The sequence below is a fragment of the Plutella xylostella genome, chromosome 15 (genome assembly GCF_932276165.1).
Source record: "Plutella xylostella chromosome 15, ilPluXylo3.1, whole genome shotgun sequence".
Classification (NCBI taxonomy): Eukaryota; Metazoa; Arthropoda; class Insecta; order Lepidoptera; family Plutellidae; genus Plutella; species Plutella xylostella.
In genome coordinates, this window is record NC_063995.1 from 5,241,642 (window position 1) to 5,259,838 (window position 18,197).

General features: G+C 39.3%; 3 protein-coding genes across 4 annotated transcripts; 1 reads left to right on the forward strand and 2 right to left on the reverse strand.

Moving 5' to 3' along the window:
• Positions 1–380: 380 nt before the first annotated feature.
• Positions 381–2,892, reverse strand: LOC105391224. The gene is made up of 3 exons (XM_011562683.3): positions 2,722–2,892; positions 2,410–2,565; positions 381–2,308 (listed from the first exon to the last, which is right to left on the reverse strand). The coding sequence occupies exons 1-3, from the start codon at positions 2,769–2,771 to the stop codon at positions 877–879; spliced, it is 1,638 nt and encodes a 545-aa protein (XP_011560985.3). The 5' UTR covers positions 2,772–2,892; the 3' UTR covers positions 381–876.
• Positions 2,893–3,530: 638 nt separating this feature from the next.
• LOC105391223 (zinc finger protein 622) lies at positions 3,531–8,808 on the forward strand. Its single transcript, XM_011562682.3, has 6 exons — positions 3,531–4,134; positions 4,238–4,438; positions 4,790–4,944; positions 6,381–6,518; positions 6,826–6,954; positions 7,841–8,808. Exons 1-6 carry the CDS (start codon positions 3,685–3,687, stop codon positions 7,950–7,952), a joined length of 1,185 nt encoding a protein of 394 aa, XP_011560984.3. The 5' UTR covers positions 3,531–3,684; the 3' UTR covers positions 7,953–8,808.
• Positions 8,809–10,325: 1,517 nt separating this feature from the next.
• LOC105391222 (arginase, hepatic) lies at positions 10,326–16,792 on the reverse strand. 2 transcript variants are annotated; one of them, XM_048625799.1, is made up of 7 exons: positions 16,406–16,792; positions 15,999–16,058; positions 15,577–15,705; positions 12,436–12,622; positions 12,089–12,199; positions 11,463–11,590; positions 10,326–10,631 (listed from the first exon to the last, which is right to left on the reverse strand). In XM_048625799.1, the coding sequence occupies exons 1-7, from the start codon at positions 16,578–16,580 to the stop codon at positions 10,399–10,401; spliced, it is 1,023 nt and encodes a 340-aa protein (XP_048481756.1). In that variant the 5' UTR covers positions 16,581–16,792; the 3' UTR covers positions 10,326–10,398. The 2 variants fall into 2 exon arrangements, with proteins under 2 accessions (XP_048481756.1, XP_011560978.3); XM_011562676.3 differs by lacking the exon at positions 15,577–15,705 and having other exon boundaries at positions 15,870–16,058; positions 16,406–16,791.
• Between the last annotated feature and the right edge of the window lie 1,405 nt (positions 16,793–18,197).

Sequence of the window (18,197 nt, forward strand, 5' to 3'; positions counted from 1 at the left end):
GTTGTGTAAAATATTTTTAATAACATTTTGAAAATCTTTAACAATGTCCCATAAGTACTTAGGGCCCCCTCGCACTAGGCACTCGCGTATGGGAGCCCGACTGGCTGCCTAGTGCGCGGGGGCCTTATGTTCCAGTGTTCCTTGCCCTCACGGGCGTTCTCTTCCTCGGTCAGTCATCAGTCTACTACAGCATATACCTACTCTAAGGTCTACAGTGACCTGTGCAATACCTACCCTATATATTATTTATTACCTAGAAGACCGCGGACATGAAAATAAAAATTCTAGGTATGTATGTAGGTACAAAACGCCCTTCAATTTAGTTTTATTTTGGATAATCAGAAGAAAAGGAAAGTTGTCGTTAAAATAAAACATAATCGGTCGGTAATTTACATTTTATTTAAGATAAGTTACACAACTAAATTAGTAGATATTGCTTTATTTAAATTGGATTAATAACTTAAAAATGACCATACATTTAAGTTAAGAATAAGGACTATAAGTACCTATTTATTTATAAAAGGCCATATCAATCACTTTATCTTATCTCTCATCCAGTTAAAATATTAACTTACGGATCCTGCTTTCTATTTCCACACTTAAAACCTGTTTGCGGTTTGCTAGTTCATAATTTTCAATAACTGACTGTCTTTCGGGTTTCTTCTGCCAGTCTAGAAATCTTTGATATGACAAATTAATTCGGAAATACATAATTTTATAAACATAGTATTATTAGATCCTATTTACGCTACTGAAAACGATATATCTGGAATGTAATCATATAATACAATATGGCACTGTACTGTAGACTGGTAATCATAGTTACTATTAGTTACTGACATAGTACATACCTAGTGATCATCATCACCTAGGTACCTACTCCTTTAAAACCTCTAAAGTAACTTTTTTGATCACTGCTGCTACTGTGCTTCTTACATGTGAACCAGAATATGATGGTGTGTCATTGTTTTCAAAACTAGCAGCAATCAATTGATATGTATCATTCATGATTCCCTTGATTCTATTACCAGTATTTTTATTTTCGTTTGTGTCCATTTTATTATCTGATTCACATTTTTTCAAATCTTCACTCTTTATTTTCAGTTCTCTGATCTCAGCCATCAGTTGTTCATTTGTTTTAGACAGGGAAGAATTGACTTCATTTTGTTTACAATTAATAAGATTAATATCTTTCTTTAGTTCTAGTATTTCTTCATCTTTACTCTCATTACTTTTTTTAAGATCCCTCACTTGTCCTCTGAGATTTTCTATTTCTGTATTCAATTGAAGGTCATTTGATTTTATACCTTTGGATGTATCATTACCAGTTGCTAATGATTTCAAATCAAAAACTGATAATCCATTAGCTTTCATAACTTCTTCATACAATTTTATTTTGTTTTCATATTCAGATAATAATTTCTGATAAATCTCAATGGAGCAGTTATTAGCTGAGGTCTCTTTTACTCTTAAATCATTCAATTTATCTAAAATGTTGTCTACTTTATCAGTTAGTCTGCCAATGTTCATCCTTATTTCACTGTTGCTTATTCTTTGTTCAGACATTAGCAATGACATATCATTCGGAGTGCTGATAGTACTAATAATATTTGTGCTTGGTAGTGGGAGGAGATTGTTGCTGGATAGTGTAAGATAAGATATGTCTTCTGGCTTTGCTTCCATCTTTGTAATTGACATATTATTTTGAGATTCTCCAGAGTACTTTACACTGTCTGTAGATATTTTTTCTTGATGTTTTCTAGGAATACTTTTGGTAGGTTTATGCCTGAGTACTTTGTGATGCTCTTCAGTTTCATTTGTATCTGAAGAGTCACTTGTCCTGTCTGTCAGTCTTTGTGGAGGTAAAATAGAGTGACCCATGCTTGCCATTCTACTAAGAATTGATGCTTTAGTTTTTCTATTCACAGAAGAGTCTGTATCACTGCCTTTACTAGTATCTTGACTTTCCATTGTCATGGGATATGATTGTTTTTGCAAATTATCTGGAATATCCCGGGGTTTTGGTTCATCTTGCATATGTAGGATTGTAACATCACAGTTTTGTAATGTATGAACAATTTTATCAATTTCTTGAGAAGTGCCACAAACACTCCAATATTTCTGTGCATTGTCATAGAAAGAGAGATATGTGTCCCCTTTTCTTTTCACATTCAGGGATGGCTGTATTGTTGTGCAGGATAAAGTAACTTTATTTGAATCATAAAGTAAAATCTTCATAACACCTGTCTTTAAAATTTTCATGATAGCAAATCCAAGTTTCCCTTTAGAAGTGTAAACATTATTATACCTGTAAAGAAAATTTATATTACTTTTGGTAAATAACTATGTAAATTCAAAAAATTATAAGTATTGTTTTACATAACAATAATTGATCATAAAATACATTACCACTCATATGCAAAAAGAGCACAAGCTAGAACACATTCAGTGTTTTTAACATCTTCTGGTTTTGGACCTACAGCTGGCTTTGGAGGTACATACTTTAAGGAAGAGTTTTCCTCACTGGGATCAGTTGGTTTACTAAATATGTTAGCCAGTGATGTACTGAAACAATAACACAGGTTCATGAGTGTGATGAGGTGATGAGCAACAAAACAGTTACTTAGGTACTTATTTGTAAATATTATTCACATTATTATTCACTGATGCAAGAGGGCGTCAAAAAGTAGGTACAAGAGGATCAATGGAGTCAATACTTACCTCGATAAAGGGGTAAAATAATCATCATCTACTTCGTCCGTCTCTAACATTTTCTATTGAGAAACTAATAAACTCACTGAAGTTAGAATTGTGCAAATTATTATTTATAAATGTTATCTACTCAAGGCAGATAATCTGATGAACATAACAACATTTACTCAACGACGGGCGTAAATATTGTAAATAATAGAGGAAACAAATTAGTTTTCCAAAAAGAAAAAGTTGTTAAATATTTTGACATTTGTAAGCCAGCTGTTTGTTTGACAGTTTGACGTATGACGTTGCATGGTGTGTCATTGTCATTAGGAATATCCACAGAATATCATAATTAATATTGTTTATGCGTTCTCTACACACACGTTCAGGCCCAGTTAAGGACTTTGTTTTGGGCCCAGTAACCAAGAGGAAACTCACACACGTTCCAAAATCACTTTAAATATGGTAAAGCGTTTCATCTTAGTGAAATACTGTTCCTTGGTTTCATCCTCATCCTCCCTGTCATTGAATAATGTGGAAATATTGAACTTTGAGATGATTTCAAATGTCTGAATCGTGAAGCCTAAATCGAGGCAGAAATACGACTCTCCCTCAGGGTCACGCTCACACAGCTGACTAATCCTTCACCTCATCCAGCCCTAAGCTCTCTCACCCTTAGCCAGCCCTTGATAATCTTAAACCAACCTTAACGTCCTTGATGCCTCGCCCAACTTTTACAAGAGTGTAAATAAGTTTCGTTCAATTTTAATCTGTGAATATTTAAATGACAACTCAATGTCAAATTCACACACATGCACGCACGTTCAATCTAACTTCATTAGGTATTTTCTTTCTTGGTGTGGTTATCGTTCATCGCGCATCTGTTTTATTGTGTTTTCAGTTAAGATATAGATTTTTCTATATAACTACCCATCGCTTCATTCATACTTATTTAGTACTCATCCACAGTTTTTTTACTATTCAAACATGTCGGGATCATTTACGTGTATCACTTGCCAAGTGCTTTTTAAAAATCCAGAGCTACAGCGTGAGCACTACAAGTCAGATTGGCACAGATATAATCTGAAGAGGAAGGTGGCCAGTATACCTCCAATTACTTTGGAGGATTTTGAGCTACGCGTCCAGGAGCACAGAGAATCTGCTCAGGAAGTGAACCGCGACGTTTCCGAATATTGCAAGTATTGCTCAAAGTTGTTCAACACCAAGAACGCCTACAACAACCACTTGAACAGCAAGAAACACAAACAGGCCGAGGAACAATACCTTCTAGATTCAGAAAACAGCAACAATTCCGATACTGATAGTTTCGTTAAGGTGGAAGCACAAAAAGCTGCTGCTGCTGAACCTGGAAAATTTGTTGTTCTAAACCCTGATGCATCTGGCGACGATGTCGAAACTGACTCGGAAATTGAGGAGGTAAAATTTTCCTACATTTCTTAAACACATAAAAACCGCAATAGTTTTTTCCAATAAGTTTAAAACTTATCAACAAAGTCTACAACTTTTAATTACATTCCAGCTGGACTCAGACGAGTGGGATGAGTGCCGCATGAAGGGCAGTGACTCGCTGATCAAGCCCAGCGACTGCCTATTCTGCGGCCACCACAGCAAGTCCCTCGTCAAGAACCTCAAGCACATGTCCGAGACGCATTCCTTCTTCATACCCGACATTGAGTACTGTGTTGATGTCAGAGGACTGTTCCTGTACTTAGGAGAGAAGGTAAATTTAATATTGGGTTGCTTAATAGCTATAGAAGCTTGTATATTTGGTGGTGTGATTTAATTTCAGGTTAAAGGTACAAATTGGTGGCAGATGACATGAGGTTGCAGCAGACAGCATATCACAATGTCTATTGGTGTCTATGTATTTCCATTATGGTTCAAAGCTGACATGTTCATAAAATATGGAAACCAGTTGTGACATTGGAAGTGCCACTCATTTTTTGTTAGAAATTCTTACCACACAACATTCTACTGTTCTCTACCAATTTGCATGAAAAACTGTTTTTCCTATCTTGAATATACTTACTCTAACCACACTTCTTCTAAAATCATACTATTCTTACTTCAGATCTCGCAAGGCTACATGTGTCTATGGTGCAATGAGACAGGACGTACATTCTACTCCATGGAGGCGGCGCGCGCTCACATGGTCAGCAAGGGACACTGCAAGATGCTACACGAAGGCCTGGCCTTAGCTGAATACGCAGAGTATTATGATTACAGGTAAGCTGATATTAGAATAGGATGTCAATACGAGGGCTACACCGAAAAGATCGGGAATAGAATACTTAGGAATAAATTAGAGTGAAACCTTTTTGGTGTATCAAATGTAGTGTTTTATCAAACATAATTCCATTTTCGAATTTTAAAAAAAGTAAAAAATAAAAGAGTATTGACCATTTGAATTTGACAAGTCGGTGTAAAAAATGGAGCTTACGCGGGAACATTTCCGTGCAATAATTTTTCACAACTTTCGTCGAGGTTTATCTCAAGAACAATGTCTCGCCGAGCTTGTTTCTATTTATAAACTTGAAGCACCAAGTAAAACGACTATATATCGTTGGTATTCTGAGTTTCGCCGTGGACGTTCCTCTCTTACCACAGTCCCTTCTACTGGTCGGCCAAAAACAGCGGTAACACAAGATAACATCGATGCTGTACGCCAGTTAATAAAAGAAGATAGACATGTGACATACGAGCAGATTCGGGCTTCTCTCAGCATTGGTATGACAGCCATTCAAACCATTTTACATGAAGAACTGGGTGTCAAGAAGTTAGTTTCGCGCTGGGTGCCCCACCGTTTGACCGAGGAACAAAAGTCGGCTCGTGTTAATTGGTGTCGATCTGCTCTGCAACGGTTCAATGGAGGCAGTTCAAATGCTGTCTACAATATCGTCTCTAGTGATGAATCGTGGATTTATTCATATGAGCCCGAAAGAAAACATCAATCGGCAGTTTGGGTCTTCGAAGGTGAGGTCAAGCCAACAAAAGTTATTCGCTCACGCAGCGTGTCGAAAAAAATGGTCGCTTCGTTTGTATCGAAAACTGGCCATGTGGCTACGATTCCATTACAAGAACAAAGGACGGTTACTGCTGATTGGTACACAACAGTTTGTTTGCCGGAAGTCGTAAGAGAACTTCGTAAAACTAACCCGAATCGTCGTATAATCCTTCACCACGATAATGCAAGCTCTCATACCGCTCGCAAAACAAGAACGTTTTTAAATATGGAAAACGTGGAGTTGATGGACCATCCTCCGTATAGCCCTGATCTGAGCCCCAATGATTATTTTACACTCCCAAGAATTAAAGATATGCTACGTGGTCAACGGTTTAGCGGCCCAGAAGAGGCGGTCGAAGCTTACAAATCAGCTGTTTTGACAGTATCCACTTCAGACTGGAATTACTGTTTCAATGATTGGTTTAATCGAATGAAAAAGTGCATTGAATGTCACGGAGACTACTTTGAAAAACAATAAAAGTAAATAATATTATGATATCTTTGTACTTTTTTCTATTCCCGATCATTTCGGTATCGCCCTCGTAAAGTATGCATTTTCTTGTATATGACATAGAATGAACCGAAACAATTTTTGTGGCAATATAAAAAAAATATTTGGTCTGCATTTCCAACAGTAATCCTAACCTAACTATTCCAGCGCATCATACCCTGACCACAAAGGAGAAGATGACATGGATGTAGACGAGGAAGTAGAAGGACCTGCTGCGCTGGACGGAGATGACTTCCAACTGGTGCTTCCATCTGGTGTTACTGTTGGACACCGATCACTTATGAAGTAAGTACATGATTATCACCATCATTACGTTTTAGTGCTTAATCTAGGACATAAGGCATAGAAATGTTGATTCCCCTTTCATCCGATTAATTTTAAAAATTCTGCCTTTTTTTTTTAAGCCTTAATACTAATTTTTACATTGGTTTCCGCCCGTAATTCATGGTACTAGTGTTAAATATAAGGTGGGAACTATTTTCCCTTGGCCAAAATTTAGGACACAGTGCTTTGTATGGCTCAGTTTATTTTCCATGCTTCATCAATAAAAGTATCAATTCAAAACTTACTCAACAACCATGTAAACTTGCAGATACTACAAGCAGCACGTGTCGGGCGGCGGGCAGGTGGTGCTGAAGAAGTCGGAGCGGCGCCTGCACCGCGTGCTCGGCGTGTACCGCGCGCTCGGCTGGGCGCCGCGGGAGCAGGAGCTCGCCGCCAAGTATGTCGACCACTTTGTAAATGTCACCCTCATTCCAATACCGTCACTATAAAAAAATATGGTTACTTTTTGTATAGTGACGTTTAGTTACTCATTCATTTTCTTGAAAATCTTGTAGTGACGATATTGGAATAAGCTTGCTTATGTTTGCGAGTTGAGCCCCCTGATCCTCGAGTATCGAGTATGTATCAACCGCGAGTTTCACTTTAAAAGTTTCTGATTCGGATTTTGGCAGAGTGTCTTATATTCATAACCACTGAAAGATCATCATCAACAGCCCAAATCGGCCACTACTGGACTTAATGTGGTGGCGTGAACGCCCTTGCTAGAGGCGTCACGTTTTACCTATATTTTTGTTGAGTTTTACAGAAATAGTATTATAGTCGTTATCTATTAACGACTTCCATGCGTATTACTGATGATCAATAATAGGGATAGTACATAGACTAATATAAATGCAGATTGTTTGGATTGATTATCGATCCATAACATTAGCTAATCGGTTTAAAGTCACTGAACTAAACAACCTGTTTACGTAAGTATGGAAGTAATGGAAATATGCAATGTATTTATGCAATTATAATTCAGTAACCATGATTTACTTCATAGCTCACGATATAATTAAGTATAATGTATTTTTATACAGGGTGTTGCAAAAAGGGTATACTGGGCCGAAACCTACATTTGCAGCATGGTATATCTAAGCCTGAAATTGAAATCAATTTCAAAATTCGCGAAAAAAAATATTATAACAACAAAAGTTGAACTTATTTTATCGACTTTATACGGATGCATAAGGCATTTGAATAGCCCAATCCATTAGTTTTAGGACATTCTAGACTTTGTAGTAAAAGCGTTATATTTTATTGATAGTGTTTATTTTCAGAAAAGCCCGCGACATCCACTTCATGAAGCGGGTGCAGGCCAAGTGGCAGATGAAGCTGTCCGTGCGAGCCAACAAGTTCCAGAAGCATTACCGAGCTCAAGTCAACTTCTAGAATGTTCTAGCACCGATTTATTATCTTACGTTAAGACTTGTTATACCTCGTCACATATTGTGTTATATCATCGTCTGTTTACACAAGTAAATAGGCGTGAAATTGTAAAAAAAATAGAAAAATTGTTGTCTCCCGAGATGTATTTTAATTATGTTTTGACGGTTCTTTAGATTTTTTGCCTTCATGGCTTCTGCTTGCTGTGATGTGGTAGTGAGTGCAATGTAAAAAAACATCTATCCCTATACGAATAACAATATTATTATGATTATTAACTGAGAATAAAATGAAATAAAAGAAGCGTATTGATCATCAAAATATATTTTGCCTTCTTCATTTTAAATTTGTTCTCATTACATTTAGGTCGTATCTATATTCAATTGTATAAAATAGATATATTCAATAATAAATAATAGTACCTGATGCAGTTTTTAACAAAACAAGAAGGGTTTATGTTTTAGTTAAATATACTAATGAAGGGCCAATCATGTTATTCTATGCTAAAACCGAGTTTCACATACCTACCTGTTCCAAATGAGCAACATATTGCTATGTTAATATTTTCATCCCTCAGCGTTCATGAATAAATCATCGATATGACGATATTTAAATACTTAATTGTAATTAAGAATGGGTAGATGTTTGCACAAAGTGTGGTTGTGATGTGAATGTATGTATTTGGTAGTGGACCGCGGACCTAATGGTGGCCATATACCATATTGGACATTAGGTATGAACTGTGTGTAGTCGTATCAAAAATGATTTTTACCTAAAGTCTAATATCTAATATGCAGTATGGCATCTGTTCATCTAAAGTTGGACTGTAAATGAAGTGATCGGCAATAAAATCAACATCCTATTTTTTTGGTTTTATTCATCTGTCCATGATCTATTGTGTTGCGTCGAATTGGATTTTGCTATTCGGTAACAATAATTTAAGAGGGGGAAGTGGCTTTTAAAAAAAAATACTAATTATGAACTCTAAACCTTAAACCGAAATATGTTCATAAATTTAAATAATGAGGCAATCAAAATCTGCAAAGTTCATTAATATCGGCATTAATTATCGCTGCCATCTTCGGAACTGCCTAACCTAATATTATCTGTGTTAATTAGAATGTTGATTACACTTCCATGCTACGTTGGCTCAGCACGACGCCTAACTTGTACAGGATGAAATATTATTAGTGAACTTCTCACAGTGTGTGCAAAGTAAGTTACTTTCTCTAAAGTAAAATACCTAGGTTAGTACCATGTGTAGTATAGCTGTTTTTCTCTTGCTATCATCTATCCATAGTACCTACCTATAGGCTATAGGTAGTAAAAGCTGCTAGATAATTATATGTCGGGTTAATTTATAACGTACATTGACCTGTCTTCGGAAAGTTCCCTTATTAAATTCCACCCTGTATACTGTAAATACCTACCTAGGCGGTATGTACAGCGCACTTAATTAAGCTAGCAATTATTTTCATATAATTAACGCGGAGAAATGATCGATCCTGGAAACCGACCGTTTTTGGCATTAGTCGTACGTAGAAATCTGTGAATACATTTTCCCTTTAAGCTTTACCCGGGATATAAAAAAGTAATGAAACTAATAAGCGGTCCGTCTGTTCGGAGCTACAATGCAAGTACCTACTGGAGGGTTACTTACCTACTCAACTTCATCAAAAACGGACGGACGAGAACTCTCGTAATCGGTACCTTTAATACAACAAGATAGAGTCGTGGTAAGCAATGTTCCGAAACTTCGTTTTACGAGTCCCCTGAATCGCAAATAACATCCAGACACTCACATCAAACTACTACTTAGGTATAAATAACTTATAACGCCCCACGTTTTCGGTCGGGGCGGTAGAGAAAGCCTACCCAATTATTAAACCCTCGGGGCCAATTAAACACCGAGCGACCCGTGCCCGTGTGATGGAGTAGAGGCAAAATATTATTGAATTTTAATTAATATTTGTTGGTGTTTTTGCAGAAAATAAATTAGCGGAGTAAGCGGTCATTTATGTGGTAGGTGTATAGGGTATATGTAGGTGACTGTATGTGTATGGTTATAATGTTACACGTAGCTGCCTCTATTAGGTAATAGGTTTTTAGGTGTTAGGTAGAGAATGAAAATATACCATAGCTGTAGCCTTTGGGTTTAAACAATTTTATTAGCTTTGGAAGTAAAGTAGGTACTTACTAAATTAACGACATCAGACAGTAGGTCAGTAAATACCTATTACCTATATTATACATTTATTAACTGTACCTATAGGTACAACATACAGTTTGGGAAAGACATCAAGTAAAAACTCGCCGAATTATACTTACACAAGAGTCACTGTATTAGGAGTGTCAGGTGATTCAGCAAACAAGAGATGATCACGCAATTTTTGATCTTTTTATTTGCCTTATTCAAACTTACGACTACGCCGACAAAACCCAACAAGACTTATTACGCCGTTGTCGGCTTGGGCAAGTCGAGCACGCCCTTAGGCGCGGTCCCCCGCCTGGGCGCCCCCAGGGCCGCCTTGAGGATGCTCAGGCCGGCGTCGATAGTGTGCCGGCGGTCGGTGTCGGTGCCGATGGCCGGGTTTATCTCCACCAGGTCCACGGCTCGCAGCCGCCCCGTGGCGTAGATTGTCTCCATCATGTTGATGCCTTCGCGCAGGGTTAGCCCGCCGCGGACTGTAGAGGGTTGGAGTGGTTTAGTTTGTCAATCTTGGATTTAGAAAGGTAATGGAAGCGGAAACCGCCCCGGGTCTAGTCAAGCAGGGCCTGATGTCTTGTCTGTATGAGTGATTTAAAAATGTAAGTAGTTATATTCATATTTTTTTTAAAAAACCGGAAACTATTTTTGATGTATATAGGTAACACCTAAAAGGTTCGGGTATTTTGTAACTTCGCACACTATGCCGGGGCGCAGCGGACAGATTTTCATTTAAAACACGCCTGACATGATGACAGTTGAACCTCTGTGCGTCTGTGGAGCGCTTCCACGGCCCACTACTCTCCCGCCACTATCCTATGCAATACGCAACATCCAGTGTGGATAAACTATTCAAGAGGCCCTACCTAGGTACGTCGCCCAGGAGACAACGTCGAATTTGTGGTCAGCGATGATGGATCTAATCTAAGTTGTTTTCGACCGACCTCTGCGCCTTGGTGGGTTAGTAATGAATATCCTAGATTAAGATCCCACAATGGAGTACATTTAAGTACCCATCATCCATTTTGGAGCAACGATGGTTTTTATCTACACTTTACTACAAAATAAATATGTTCATATGTATTAAGTATACTTCGCAGCGACTAGTCTTCGAGACTAGATTCGCGTGTGCGTATCGTAATGGGAGAAGGGCCTCACACTACGATACTGGTATACGCGTGAATGTATGTGAGATATGCCCTTCTCCCATAACGATACGCCCGCTACTCTAGTCTCAGAGACTTGTCGCCGAGAAGTATCTCACATACATTCACGCGTAGAATACCAGTATCGTAGTGAGCGTTATAGACCTGGTGTGCCGGTGCTGGGCGCCTCGAGCGCGTCCAGCGAGTCGATGTCGAAGCTGACGTGGATGGGCTTCTCCCCGCGCGGGTCCAGCTGCTGCAGCACGTGCTGCACCGAGCTCTTGATGCCGTGCCTGGAAACAGTGGATATTGCTTATTTATTATTATTATAAATTATTTATTGCATATGAAACAAATAAGTACAAAGGCGAACTTAATGCTAGTAGTATTCTCTACCAATTAACCTTTGGTGATGTCGAGAAAGTGATTGGTAGTGCAATAGGCTGAGGGGAGAGAAGTTTATCAAATCGATTTATATTTAACCGATTTGTAAATAAACAACTTATTTACTCTATTGAATAAGACAGTAAAAGTAAAAATTTTAGATGTCGTAAATTTGAGGAGATGTTTGTAACTAGTAACTAGGTATGTAGTTAGTTACCTACAATATATTATTTAGGCGTATTTTTATGTTTGTAGGTATAAGTAGGTACTCGTAAAGTATTAAGGTGATCTGACTAGAAGAAAATATGATTCTCTAAAGCTATGAGTTCCAAAAAAAGCCCCAATCGCTCCTGAATTAACACATTATCGATTATAGGTTAAGTAATAAATCATTACAGTCTACTCACGTGTCGACGTCTTCCATCGCGAATGTTGGTATGTTATATTTCTCTATCGCTAATCGTTCATAACTGTCGACTGAGCGTAAACCTATGTAGCCAAGGTTTTTGATTGAAAATCTGAAAAAAGTATAAGTACATTTAAGAGTAAATTATTGTCCCCAGTGTAACGATGTTATGAGGTTTACGCTGCCAGAGCCACAGTCCAATCTCTTAGTGCCAGCGATTTTGGATTGTAAATGCGGTAACATAATAATATAAGGGTCTTGTCCGGACACTTTTTTTCAAACATGGTGCATATTTTCCTTCCCTCAGAATATTAACGGCTCGCTTCCATTTTTCCGTTTTCTCCTTACCTTGGCACCTGCCAGTCCATGGTGGGCAGGTAGGGCCAGTAGTCGGACAGCTCCCGGCACAGCAGCGCCACCGGCATGCCGTGGACAGACCCGGAGTCTGAGGTCTCGTTGGTGTTGATGTCGGCATGCGCGTCTACCCAGATCAGGATCATGTCTTCGTTCACTTTGTAGTGGCCGTCTACCGAGCCTGGAAGTTACAGTTAGAGATTCAGAATTGACTGTTGAAGGTAGTTTTTTTAAGGAATGTGAAATATGGCTTTTTTGGAAGTACCTACTTAGCTTAATCAGTTGCAAGATGATAGGTAATAACAATGAAGCTCGACCTCACTACCTTGGTATGACAAGGTCAGCAACCTACTGAATTAGAGGCGAAGATCTAAGCTTTCTCAAAGGTCATATACTTGCGAGGGGCATTGACAACTGCCACCAACAAGCCGAATACTTGGTCACCGGATCTGAACGCCTACAGGAGAGGATGACCGCTGGGGCTGTCGCCGCTTCAGAACAACGGAACATGGAAAGGAGGATGCACAATTTAACATCGCAAGGGCGTGTCCAAGGGTTCCTCCAGGCTTTTAAAGCAGCTGCCTCAAGCCTTATAGGAAAACCACAGAGGACACCCGAGAGGCGCCAAATCTCCAGAGAACCTAAAACTGGAAAAAGGCTTGCCCAGAGGAAAATTACTCGAGCGGATATGGGCCAGGTGGTCCCACCGAAGCTGAAAACAGCTACCACCTCAAACGACCATCTAGAGAATGCCGCCATCGAATTTATGGCAATTACAACCGCCACAAAGCAGGTAAATCTCTTGTCCTGCAAAACGATCATGCAGACCTACAGGCAAGAGAACGAAAGCCGGCTAAAAGTTTTACTCGAGGAGGCCGAAGCCTGCATATACGATAACAGTAGTTGCCAAGTCCTCAGAGGCAAAATGACTGGAGCGTATATGGCGGCTTATAGCGAGGAATGCGGATTCGTGCCCTGGGAACGCAACATCCCGAAACTCACTCTCCCACACAACAACCAAATGGTGGTCGTAGCTCAGTGTACCAGGATTATGCTAGAGGACAAAATCCTAGCAAAAGCGGAAACCATTAACGCTACCTGGAATAGCTGGACGATGCCCACCATCACTTGGGTGAACGGGGTACCTGGATGTGGGAAGACAACCTGGGTGGTAAATAACTTCGATGTGAGCAAAGACACCATTATCACCACGACAACTGAGGCGGCCGTCGATATACGAAACAGGCTAGCGCATAGGATCGGGGACATGGTTAGAACTAGGGTACGTACGATGGCATCAGTCCTAGTAAACGGCTTTAGAGAACATGTCGGATGCCAACGCCTGATAATTGACGAGGCCCTGATGAACCATTTCGGGGCAATCGTAATTGCCGCCCGCCTGTCCCGTGCCAGTGATATTGCTCTAATCGGAGACATCAACCAGCTACCGTACATAGACAGAGAGAACCTATTCGAACTAAGGTACAGTCGCCCAACACTGGTAGCAAACATCACCCAGGAGCTGTTGTGCTCATACAGAAACCCCATGGATGTTGCATACGCCCTAAGAGAAGTATACTCAGGCATATACGCAGCCACAACGCGTATCCAATCCCTGCAGCTGAAAAGGTTTACAGACGCAGCAATTCCAAAATCCCAAACCAACACTCTATTCCTGACGCATACACAGGAAGAAAAAGAGACCCTGACCAGCCAAGGGTTTGGAGAAGGAACGGGATCACGCGTCTTAACCATACACGAAGCACAGGGATTGACGTACGAATCCGTCATTATCATAAAAACAAAAGATAAAATAAAGTTGCACGATAGCATACCTCACGCAGTAGTGGCGCTGTCGAGGCACACCTCCGCCTGCACCTACTATGCGGATGACACCGAGGACGCTATCGGCAACCTCGCTAAAACGGCAATAACAGCACCGAAGAAACGGATCCTCGAGTACAACCTAAAGATGGCAATAAAAAATCGGGACAAAGAGGTCGTTGCCCAGCAATCAAGGCTTTTGGCAACGCAAAATGGAGCGGAATAGGAGAATTTTGATTTTAATTTTATAATGACGGCCAAACCGTATTGCATGTATTTTATAGTTTTGTTATGTATAGTATATAGCATGTATTGTATAGTTTTGATATGTAGGTATTGTATAGTATATCATGAATTAATATTATCTGTATAAGAACTAACCAATAAAATTAAGATAGTTTTAAGAACACTGTCACACATTAACACCAGGCAAAACAACAGCGATGACAAAAGGAGTGTGTGGCCACTGACAGGCGTCTGTTAAGTTCTCTGAAGACAGCTGACACTGGCCCTACCCTTCAAATGTTTGTTGCCATTATAATTGTAAGTGTGACTGTGTGAAACAAAGAAAAAAAAAAAAGAAAAAAAAAAAAAAAAAAAAACAAGAAATGCACAACTGGGGGTTTTTAGTCGGTTAAAGGCCGACACTACCTGGGTCCCCTTCCCAGGTGTCTGTGTAGATTTTCCTCCAGGAGTGCAAAAAAAAAAAAATATTAATAATATATAGGTATATATATATAAAAGATAAAATATATATATTATAAGCTTCCACATTGAGTAGTGAGTAGTTAAAAGATGAAGATAAAAAACAACCAAACTCTCACAATATATTGATCTCTCAAAAAGGCACGGACATAAAGTCTGTGGAGTGATAATAAAATCTTTAAAAAAAAAAAAAAAAAACCTACTGAATTAGTAGCTACTTATAGCTAGAACCTAAAGAGTGCGCCAATCCTGACTAGGAACACGAAGGGCAATAAGAAACTCCATAACCATAATATTATCATTGCAAGCGAGAGAGTAGGTACCTATATCTCTAGTCGGTTGTAAAGCCGCTTACAGAACGCCAACGAACGGGTTTCGTTGACCTTCGTTGCTGCAATCTGCCCAGTATTATGTATGATAAATATCCATCTTTGGGATAACCGTTGGCGTTCGTTGGGCGTTCGTTGGCCCGGTTTGTACGTAGCTTAAGATAATAACAATGAAGCGTACCTTAGCCCGACACCATTGCGCCAGGCTTGACTTTAGCAAGAAGAAGAATGGCTGCAAGAAACTCCAGAGCCATTTTATCATTGCAAGCACACTTACCAACTCCAATAGAATGGTCTCCGCCAATAGTGACGACGACCCTGCCATCTCTCAGCACCTCGGCGACGCGAGTAGAGAGCGCCTGCGCGCACGCCGACACCTGCTCCAGATGCTCCATGTTGTCCACACTCCGTAGTGCGATATACCTTGCTATGTAGTTACTCCCTATTCGGAAAGTGACCTTTAGAGAAAGTGTATCTTGTCGAGTGTAAGATGATAACAAAGAAGTGTGACCTTCGCCCGAAACAAGAAGAAGAATGGCTGAAAGAAACTCCAGAGCCATCTACACTTACCAACTCCTATAGAATGGTCTCCGCCAATAGTGACGACGACCCTGTCGTCGCGCAGGACCTCAGCGACACGCACGGAGAGCGCCTGCGCACACGCAGACACCTGCTCCAGATGCTCCATGTTGTCCACACGCGCGCTCGGCGGGGACTTGGGGATGTCCACGTCGCCGAAGTCTTTTACGTCGAGACCCTCTGGGGAAGGAAGAGGTTATGGGTTTGTTTATATACTCACGAGCAATGAAAAAGTTCCCGTAAAAGATGGAACGTTAATGGCAGGTGAAACTATTCAAGTTGTGAGTGTACTTAGGTTTGGAGTTCAGACGCATGGATCGTTTACTGTATTATTTTTGAGGGACCAGTCTGATGTCATGCCGAATGTACACACACTATAGTGCGTTCGTTATTGTTCGATGCATAGTATTCCCTAAACATAAAGATACTCAGAGATCATTTGCAGATCATAGAGTGTTCTTACGTGGGATAAAACTTTTAGATCAGAAAATTACATCCAATAAGCAAAGATATCTCAGGGCACTCACCGATCTGCCTCAGTTGTTCGACGAGCCCGGCGCACCTCAGGGCGGCAGGAGCGACGCTGACACCGTACTTCTTCTGTCCCTTCTCGAAGGGTACCCCGAGGATGCCAACCCTCGCCAGCGGCTCCCACTTCTTGCTCTGACTCATCCGGCGCACCAGCACTTTTAAACCATTCATTATTAATAGGTACTGTGATTACTCTGCTTGGTATGCTGTTTATTGGCTACCAGTATTTTGGGTTCTGGTAAATAAATATTAAATGTTACTGAATTAAATTAAGGTTGGTACATTTGTTGTAAAATGTAGAGAGATTTATAAGAAAAGTGTTATTCTCGAAACACAAGACGCTTGAGTCTCGGCATATCGCGAGCACAACTAAAATTTCGCTTTATCTCTGTATCGACTCTCTGATGAGGTCAAGGGTTAGGTTTGTTTTTAAATTAAATTTACTGATGATGTTTTCATAGCTAGATATTGCTATTGTCGAAGAATGCATCTTTAACATTTTTAATTTAAGTAGGTACCTAGGTATTTCTTTATTTATTAACATTTGTAAAGATTAGGCTTAAGGCTCGTAGGAAAATCTTACAAAAAATTATATTTAGACAATTTAGAGCTCATTATCGCGATCTCTGTAAAGTAAAAATACTTGACTTTATTTTGTCTTCCTCTGAGACAACAACAACAACAGTTTCATATAAAAAATAAATTTAGACATACTTAATAACTTAAACAGTTTCCAATTATAATATAACTAAGTACCTATATACACATAATATCTATTTAGATGCCATTTTACAGAAAGAGTCCATTGACCCTTAACATCCCTAGTCTCTAAGCAATTTGCACTTTACTGGGTTTAAATTTAAACCCGTTACAAGTTGGACGTGACGTTCCGATCTAGAGTTCTAGACTAGTGCAGGTAAACACCTCAGTCGGCCGGGCGTGCCTTGTCTCCCGGATCTAGGTTCGTAAGCGTCTTAGCGCCCACTCGACGCTGCTAGGGCTTACGACAGCCATCGAAGCGTTAACTTTCAACCACTCCGTTTAAGGTCTATCGAGAACGATTTCCTGGTAGCATGTAGAGCACTTAACATAGTAATATTATAACGACACTGGTTGTAGCTGGCAAGTCGCTAGTTGTGAGTTATGTACCTACTTTGAATTCAGCTATTTAAAAAAACATGTAAGTATTGGTACTTACACAAAGGTACATTATCAACCGATCATAATTAATCTATCAGTCGCATAACATGATTTTGAAACAAAGTTGAGAAATGTAATGTACCTATACTTAACCACTTACTTTACCTATTACGTTAAATTTAAAATTAATTCAAAATTATTTAAAGAAATATCGATTCAGAGATTCAACTGGGATACTTTGTTCTGCACCCTGGCCTTTGATTGAATTTTCCTTCCGAAATCGGTGTTTAGAATTTTCAAGAATTTCTTTTTTAAACAGCACCAGCAATCGATTGAAAACGCTAATAACAAATTGTAAAAGGACAAAGAGCTGGTTGTCCGATGTCTCAAAGAAAAAGGAACGAGGGGAAAACTCCGAAAACGTGAAATTAAACTTGATTAAAGGGCCCATAAAATGTGTGATAAAAATACCGAACGAACAGAATTTTATTATGAATTCTTTCGTGTCAAAGAAATTTATCCCTGATGAATTTTTATAGGGAATAAAAAATCTTTTTTATTTATATCAAAACATTTTAGTGTATTAATCTACTTAAGTATAAATAGTAGTAAATTTGTATCAACATTCATTACCGAAATATTGTTGGT